At 32.2% G+C, this 10,000-nt stretch overlaps 2 protein-coding genes across 3 annotated transcripts in view; one reads left to right on the top strand and one right to left on the bottom strand.

The window, feature by feature from the left end:
* The window catches only part of Cln3 (CLN3 lysosomal/endosomal transmembrane protein, battenin), an 11,452-nt gene extending 8,769 nt beyond the window's left edge, over window positions 1-2,683 (top strand). For both annotated transcript variants that reach the window (XM_043006795.2, XM_043006794.2), the window contains exon 10: window positions 247-2,683. In XM_043006795.2, the coding sequence (XP_042862729.2) occupies window positions 247-369 (123 nt within the window). In that variant the 3' untranslated portion in view covers window positions 370-2,683. The remainder of the gene's footprint in view (window positions 1-246) is intronic.
* A 5,959-nt stretch (window positions 2,684-8,642) lies between these two features.
* The window catches only part of LOC122247497 (uncharacterized), a 139,749-nt gene continuing 138,391 nt past the window's right edge, over window positions 8,643-10,000 (bottom strand). Inside the window, exon 6 of the mRNA XM_043006796.2 lies at window positions 8,643-10,000. This exon is cut by the window's right edge and continues 886 nt beyond it. The gene's annotated coding sequence lies outside the window, so the exon portion shown is untranslated.

Here is a 10,000-nt window from a genome sequence, read left to right as displayed (position 1 = left end):
GTTTTCTATTATTTTTTGGACTTAGGCTATGGAATATGAGTATATATAATACATTAACAGAGTGATACTAATTAACATTTGGTATGATAGGTCATCATAACTGAAGGAATAAATAACTTGTAATTTCAACAAAGGTAGAAATGCAGTACGAAAGTGATTCAACCCCGTAGAAATGCCTTTTGCATAAGTTTCAATACATCTACAGAGCATTTTCATATCTATTTTGTATTTTTTTCTATTCAACAGGTCAATGATCATCAGAAGCCCTTTGCCATGGCAATTACAACACTCTCAGATACAGTGGGTGTAACCATTGCTGGATTTATTTCAATTCCTCTTCACAATGTGATTTGTCATTTGCCAATGTAAGAGACTGATCAAGAGAATGCTTATATCTTCATGGTAATGATCCTGAGTCTTATGATCAAGTATAAATATAATCAGCATTTGTAGACTGATAGAAAAAAGTCATGTGAAGTGTATAGTTTATAGTGTTTGTGATACAGATTTCATAATGTTTTAAGATTTAGTAATAAAGTTTTGATCAGGATAAAAGTGAGCATGGGAGAAAGTGGGAATGCTGTGATGGAAGGCTATACAGAAAAGTTTTTTTTCTTATTTCCGCTTTTTGTATACAGATACAACTTGATAGATGTAACTTTCTAGAACATTGATCCATAGAACAAAGGAATGGAACAAATTCAGGTATTTTTCTACAGGTATAGTTTTAACTTTTATATAGTAAGACAATATCAAGTATACCAAAAGGATATTTCTGATTCCAGATTCAAGTTCAAATAATATGGATATAAAACTTACTCAGAAAGAACATGTACAAACATATTATAAATAAGTGCATTTGAATTTAGAATGCACTTGATGCATGCCGTCCATCCACAGAGACTCAATTTAGGAAAAATACTGAATATCAAGTCAATTTAGTAAGACTAAATGAGGAGAAGTCTCAAAGGAACAGTATGTGAGAGGCCATGTAACATTCCATTTTTTTCTAGCGTTGGTTTTGTGTTTTCTAGACAAAACAAACCAGAGTTACAATAAAGTACTTAGCTATTATCTCAGGATAAGAATAAGTCATTTTTATTCTTTTCCATTTACTATGGCATGTTTTACTATTGCTATGTAGGAACAGATGAAAATATATTTCCTAATCCATATATAGGATTAATCTGTTGTGTCTCTTTTTTGTTTTGAATAGAATGGAAGAATTATGATTCTATTAATTTTGGTTTCACTTTCATAAAATTTAATTAATACAAATGTTAAAATTAGCTCACAGTTTGTCTTAAAAAAAAAAGACAGAACAAAAACAACAACATAAATACTTATATACAGATATTTTATATTGTTGCTTAAGCATACAATTTGAATCTTATATATCTTGCAGCTTCATTATTTTGGGAGAGTTATTTGTATCTCTTGGTGTCCAGCTGAGTCACAATACAGTAAGCTTTTGCCACAGGACTAGTATTTTGTCGTAGAGAAGTCCAGAAAGCCTGAGCCAAGTTATATTGATTTTGTAATACAGTACAGCATGTGCGTTATCTTGCCTTTTATAGCCTAGGCTTCACTGGTTTGGAATCTCAGCTACTGTGGCATTCCTGTAGTCCTAAGCTTGCTGATTTAGTAAGGTTCAACCAGTAGTTTGGAATTTTACACGTTAATGTTATTTTGAGCATAGACATTTATAATGAAGTATATAACCAAGAGAAAAAATGTTTTTCATGCATATTGTTGTAATCTCATATGTTTTGAATTGCTTACCGAGCTTCACGTAACATTCCAAAGAATAATGTAGACTGAGTTATGAGTTGGGAAGCTATTGTTAAGACCATTAGTGTGATGTCAGAGTTGTGATGTGTGTATCTTGTTACCTTATTGTTATCTTGGTGATGGAACCTGTTGATCTACAAGTTTTTTGTGCAGTGTATATCACTTTAATATATAAGGTCTCAAGGTCATATCTACTGGGTGTTGCTGGCAGGGAAAAGAAGTATTTGTATATTATATGAATATTTATATATGCAAGCCATAGTAGTTCTTTAAAAGTCTGAATGATGTAATAAAAAAGATAGCAAAAGGTGTGATACTTTATTGATATCTTAATATTTCATATCATGATATACTGGCTTTTTGTTTGATTCTCAAATTTGTGTTTCATGGTGTAATTAACTGTGAAGGTAGAATTACTTTTTTTTATAGTCAGGGTTCTTAATTGTCATTCTTATTTGTTTGTGTTATTGTTATTATCAACTTACTGCTATAGTTATTGTTGTTATTATTATTTTAATTATTATTATTATTCTCATTATTATTATTATTATTATTATTATTATTATTATTATTATTATTATCATTATTATTGTTATTATCACTAATAATAATGATGGTGATAATTGTTGTTTTTATTTTTATTATTGTTATCATTTTCATTATTATTATCATTATCATTATTATTATTACTATTATTGTTTTTGTTATTATCATTATTTTTATGATTGTTATTATTATTATTATATAAAATTTCTAACAATTTGTTATTTGTGATGTTAGATATAGATAACATATAGATATAGTAATAACATTCTTTTCAGCTTTACTAGTCACATGTGTTTTGTTTGATATTTATATTTATGAATAAAACAGTAAACATGCAAATAGAAAATATTGTTTCCCCCCCCTATTACGACATTGGTATTAACATTATGACAAAAATAGTTGTGATAATCATAGTGGTGAAAATGATGACTCTAATGATTCAAGCTATTTACAGTGATAAGACTGATAGTATATACTGCCAAATTCCTAGTCCTTTGTCATTGCTGTGGTCATCGTACCGATACGACCATCATAAAGTGCAAAGAAATATGACGATGCTTGGATACTTTTAATTCTTGCCTTTGCAAACCATCCCTGAGATGAAGGGTTTGGCATTCACTCTAATAATATTTTATACAGTGCCTACGGATTATGCAAAGGCAGTGCGAAAATACAGCAACGATGGTGAAGACCATGGAGTGAAAGTGCTACTATCATTACTATTTAAATAATAATGAAAATGACATTAGTACAAAGGATGTTCATAATTTTCTTGTTTGATGATTGTTTGATGATACTGATGTGTCTGATATTATTGTGTTAATATTATGATTGTTATTACTATTATTACATTATCATTATTATCACTGGTGATTATTACTATTATCATTATCATTATTCTTCTTATTATTATTATCATTATAATAATAATAATAATTATTATTATTATTATCATCATCATCATCATCATTAGTATGCTCCTATTCACTTTTTATTATTAAATCACTAGTATTAATATCATTCATGTTTTATTATCTTTATCCAGGTGTTATCCTAGTTCAATGAAGTACTTTTAAATCCTAGAAATCTCTCTTACATCTCTGGAATCTTTTTGAAGTATTCTAAGTGTTTTAAGTAGGTTTTCTGCAGCCATTTATTAACCTCAGATGTTGATCCAACTTGTTCTACAGTTCATTAAAGGGGCAAGAATTCCAACAATAATTTGCTCAATGTTATTCATCTCACACTTATAACAGTACAGATTTCTTGCTTTAAATTGATATACTTTTGCCACAACAGGCAACCATTCCTCCATCTAATTATCAAACACCAAGAACACACGCACGCACTCACAAGCATTATGATCCCTCCTGCTAATGTTCCCGTACAGAACGTGAGGTCACAGTGACGTGGGCGCTTTCAGATGGTCCATGGTATACGTTTTCATTCTAAATCTCTTAATCCAGTTCATGGCAGCTTGTTCTCGGCCACAAGTGTGAAGGTCAGGCGTTTTTTTTTCTGTTTCTTTCAGTGGGAGAAGCATGGACTGTTTTGTTTATTGCTGTGTTTGTTCTTGGGCAGAGTTATTCAGTGTGGTGTTGTGTAAACTATTGCTATGGAGATCTGTTTTCTTATGAAGTCCAAGGTTGTTTAAATATGAATAAAAAATAATGTTGTATCTTTATATGCATTGTTGAATTATGGGATACGTTTAGAATTCGACTGTCATTACTTACTGGTTTTTAATCAATATATCATAAATATATCATATCGTATTCATTCTCATTCTCATTACTATTATCATGAAACTATTATGTTGATTATCAACGTAATAATGATGTTATTATTATTGATCAGAATAATAGTAATGATAATAATAATGATGATAATAATAATAATATTGTTGTTCTTGAACAATTGCAAATTATCTTTTTCAAGATTCACTGTCCTCGAGTACTGGAAACATATATTTAGCTCAAATTCACTGCGACTGTTTGTCTGTAGTTTAAAAACTCGATTTTGAAAGTACACATAGTGAAAAGATTAATACGAAAATGAAAATAAACTTCATTGATCTAAACAAGTGTATGTGTGTGCAAGTATGTACTAGAAACTGTTTTGACTTTATTTGGAAATTATCAAATATGCATCTTTCATTACATGCAAAGAAATGAAATATGAATATAAATGATGCAAGAAAAAAAAGAAAGAAACAGTTTTGTAGATTTTAAGAAAATACCCTAACTCAGAAATAAACTCTAGTGTCTTGCTTGTGATTATAGACAAGGATTAGTTGGATTCACATAGTGGACACTGGATTACTATGCATATATTCCGACTTAATCGACATATTTTTTTTCTAGATAAAAAGGGGTGACCTGTATATGATAAATCCTTTTCTTCCGCACCCTCGGTTTTGTCAGACGATGAGTACTTGTCGTGGGGTCCTGGTCGTTTTATAAAGCAACACCGACTCTATCTCCAGTAATGGTAATTACTCCGAGCTGGGGTACGTGCTCCAGTACGAGACTAGTCTGCCATTGAATTTCGAGTGTCGCAACGGGATGCTACTGGATAAACGAGGCGGTATGATAGCTCCTTAGTATAAAGCACCATCACCGGATCAGATCAACAAGGAGAGAACGGATAGAGACCGCTTAAGAATCCTTGATACCTCATAGATTCATAATGAGCTAATGTGGTGTTTCTACAACTCAGCCTATTACGACCTCGACATAACCTAATAAATGGCTAATATAGGCCTCGCAATATGGCAAAATCATACATTACACAAGTAGATCACCAGAACTATAAAGGTAAAGTATATACCTCTATTCTAAGAAGGTCAGGTAGGTACGAGTGTTGCCCGGAGGTCCGGCCATGCGCTCTCCACCCACACACTCGAAATTATCAACATTAAAAACGAAGAGAAATAATGTCGTTATCGCTATGATATAAATGTTAAGTTCAGGATAACTGTCATCTACGTCCACGCATTATGCAAGTTTATACATCAGAAAGATCATAGGCACAAGAACTGAATCCAGTCAAGTAATCCTGGTAGTTTTCCAAATAAAAAGTAAGGTCATCTACAATCGACTGGCCAGCACTTTGCTTTTAAATGAGGTACTTTCTCGATTAAAAGTAATTCTAACATAATGTTGATATATAGATCTGGTTCTGACTATCATATATACTTGTATAGATTTACTTCGACTGTTCATTTTACAGCCTCGAGCTGTCTCGTTTTATTTATGTGCGTACGTTACTGTGTGTATTTTTGTTCTTAAATATATACATATACATACATACATACACACACACACACATACATATATATATATATATATATATATATATATATATATATATATATATATATATATATGTATGTATATATATATATATATATATATATATATATATATATATATATATATGTATGTATATATATATATATATATATATGGATGTATGTATATATATATATATATATATATATATATATATGTATATATATATATATGATTATATATATATATATATGTGTGTGTGTGTGTGTGTGTGTATGTGTGTGTGTGTGTGTGTGTGTGTATGTGTATATTAGGGTGTTGCAGTTGCCCCCGAAAACAGAAAATCAATAGCTACGATGCTAGCCGTTTTCTGATATTACAATTAGATCAGTAGAACATGATTACAAGGTTTTGAATATTTTCATCAATGTTTACCTTTAGCACAAAAGCGATTTCTAAAAAAAAGCCTCTCGTGACAATTTTGTGAACCAATTAACATAATTTCTTCGATTTTTGACAGGTTTCTCTCAAAACATGCATATTGTACTAAAGCTTAAGCCTCACACATTCCAATAAACTGTATTGGGCCATCTTTTTCGCACAATGCACTAATTACTTGACAAATAGTAGCATGTGGCATGTAACATGTCACCTCAATTTCTGCTGTACGCTTGCTTGTATTTGTTTTTTTTTTTCACGTTGAACTATATCAACTAGAAGTTCTGATACTCGTGTGGACATTTTTGCCTTGCTATCTGGCCCATTCAGGGAAGTTGAGAAGGGAGGATGTATCTAAGAATGTTATATTGACCAGATTAGCGTCAAATTCAGTTGGGAGGGTGATGATGCATTACAAGAAAGTTCATATCATAACTCTTGCGGAAAAGAAGATAGCTAAAAAAGTTGAATAATTTCACCAAGAGTATGTGAGTTTGAGGAAGGTGAATCTAGAGAATAGAAGATATAGCCCAAAGATGAAGGATTTAAGAGAAAAACAGCAGAAGACAATGCCATTCTGGCCAAGAGGTGTAGAGAAGAGAATGGAAGACAACAAGAAAGGGAAAAATATGTCGAGAAAATTGCAAATGAGGAAGACTTAGCATTCAAAGTATGACGACTGACCGAGCAGCTAGTTACTCTTGTCAGGACGAGATTACTACAGTTTGGGAAGATAAGAGATTCCAACGAGCTGCACAAGAAGAGGAAATATCTCAGAAGGAAATGTCTTGCAGAAGCTTCATAGTCTGTTCAATATCACTTAGAGGAGGAGGAAAAAGACGATTGTGCTATTGAGATCACTCCTTAGAGGTCACATAAGTGGGCTGTGAAGACCGGTACAACCAGTTTCATTCCTCATGATGTTTTGAAGTCCCCAGAGCTAGTGTCAACAACTACAAGGAACAAGATCACACCTACAGCTATGTCTGCTTGCCTGCACTCTCTGATATCTGCATGTCATGGGGACACATCTGCTGTTAACTTACAATATTCTACAGCCAACAGGTTAGTAATTTATTGGAAATGGAACATTGAAATTTGAATGCATTTTTACTCACACTATTACTTCGTGAGTTTAAATTTTATTTGTTAATATCATTATCAAAGGATATCTAAGCAAGTGAACATTCTGGTTTTATAGTTCAGTGATTAATTATTTCCTTTTTCAAAATGATTTTGATTTCATGTTCTTGAAACAGATACAAAATTGAAGCAGCAAACCCAATTGCAGATAAGATCAAGTCAGACTGAACCCTGAAATCGCTTTACTTCAATGGGATGGAAAGCTTATTGGAGACTCTCGATGGTACTATTTTCTGCCTATACTCATATCTGGTATAGGAAGAACAGTCTTGGTGACCGAACCTGCCTTAACCGATTCAGGGTAAGGGAAACCCACATTCCCTAAGCTTCCTGAAGATGCTGTCGAAGATCTCGATCTAGCCATGTTCACTGGAGAGGACTCGTGGCCATATTTCATAATCATCAGGTTGGATGAAGGATTTCTTGAAAGGCCAATTTCAGGCAAGCAGAAAATTAAAAGCTTGTCTGTCGTTAATGACGGATCTGAAAGAGGTGTCAAGGGACCTCACGACATTCTTGACACAGCTCACGAGGATAGTGAACGCCAAAACAACCTCCAAGTTGTAGAGAAACATCGGCATTCTCTGCCTAATCAGAGAAAGAGAAAGTTAGAGTCTAGATCGTGGTTCCTACAATTTGATGTTTAATATTCTATTTGTAATTTTGTGTTTCATACTGTATTATTGATCTAGCTTGGTGTTTTGGTGTGTATAAAAAATGATGAAATTATGTATGCGCGACCAATAATTCTGTAAATTAGTTCACAAAATCAATTAAGGAAACATCCCCGAGTAATTCTGAGTGTTTCTACCCCCACTAATGTTAAGTTAAAACCCACGGCGAGATATGGCCATGCGCTTGCCCCGAGAGACTATTTTTAGAGGCTATTCTGAGGTAAACACTGGTGAAAATCTTCAAAACTTTGTAATAATTTTCTACTTATCTAACTGCAAGACCAAAATATGGGCCTGTTAATTCTGACACTATTGGAGCAACTGCAACACCCTACATACATACACACACACACACACACACACACACACACACACACACATATATATATATATATATATATATATATATATATATATATATATATATATGTATATATATATATATATATAAATATTATATATATATATATATATATATATATATATATATATATATATATGCTTATATATATATATATATATATATATATATTATATATATTTATATATATATGCATATATATATTCATATACATATATATATGTATATATATACTGTATATGTACATATACACATATATATACATATATATTCAAATGTATGTATATATGTATGTATATAGATATATATATAAATATAGATGTATATGTATATATGTGAGTGTGTATGTGTGTGTGTGTAAGCATACAAAATCAATATGGGAAATAAAAGAATAACAAAGTTTGCTGACCGACCTTTATTGGCATCTCCCCGTAACATAATCAAAGAAATACATTACATATTCACTACATATTATATAAAACACAACCTCACAACCTGCGGGGTGTATATGTAAAAGTTTAGGATTGAATGACATCCTTCTTTTCAAATATATTCTTTGCAAAGTACAAACTGAGGAACGGTTTAATTTTTTTTTATTTGATGGATTTTTTTTTGGAAGAACTACAATTAATCCTAAAATGATAAAAGATAATAATATTGTACATCATGACACGATCTGATGGATACCCAACAGTCATCAGACTTCAATTTTGAGCTAAAAGTAATTCCCAGACATAATCTACTTTATACATTAACATAGATCAAAGTAATACATTTACCATAAGAAGCATACGCCTGAACTCTAATTTTCAAACCATCTTCAGATCATAAGAAACAACCAGTCTTTTCAAGGTCGTGCACTTCTCAGGCTCTATGTGTTCTTCAAAACTATTTTCACAGATCTTTTCACATCAAACGGCCGGCCTGCGCTCCCTCATTAACACTGATAGCACAATTACATAACAATATATATATATATATATATATATATATATATATATACATATATATATATATAAAACATCACTTCAGCCTTATCATACTTTCTTCATTCAAGAATCCTTCGCAAAATAATATCAACCATAGATCGTGCTTCACATACACTCAAACACTGTCCATATCGTAACAGTCTGATAGTCTATCAGTAAAAGGGTGTCTGGCCTTCAGTACACCAGACAATTGTCCTGCATCACTATTTACAATCTCAAAAAACCTTCCTTAGTATAGTATTCTCCAAGTTGTTACAAAGGGCTGCACGACCGATGCATACATACGATACTTTCGACCAGAGACATGTGTCTGTTGTGAATGCCAGTGCTTGCTGTTCCTTGGCTCCCGTTACAACAGCTTACTAGGTTACAGAGTTCTATGAAGCGATCGTGGCAGTCTAGCTGAGCCTGTGGCACTATGTGGCAGTCTAGCTGAGCCTGTGGCACTATGTTACGAACACGGTTTGGCCACTCTAGGAATTTAGAGTGGAGATACACTGGGATGCGGATGATATAAGATCTACTTAGTAATGCATAATATAGCTTGCAATGTTCTCGAGGTTTTGCTAACACGAGACAGACATATTTTCAGTACTGTTTTTGCATGTGGTATATTTTTTTCAAATCTATACACTACTTTTCTCTATAACAGATTCACTTTCAGTCCTTTATTACAAATGTTCACCGTTCATATTGGCACACTATCTATTTTCTAGTGATCATCTTATTCTGAATATCGGTTCATCATACATGATATGGTGTTTC

This window comes from Penaeus japonicus, unplaced genomic scaffold, assembly GCF_977035675.1.
Source record: "Penaeus japonicus unplaced genomic scaffold, GWHDUDI00000001_assembly GWHDUDI00000030, whole genome shotgun sequence".
Lineage (NCBI taxonomy): Eukaryota > Metazoa > Arthropoda > Malacostraca > Decapoda > Penaeidae > Penaeus > Penaeus japonicus.
Note: the sequence above shows the minus strand (reverse complement) of the source record. Positions and strands in the feature narration are given on the sequence as shown.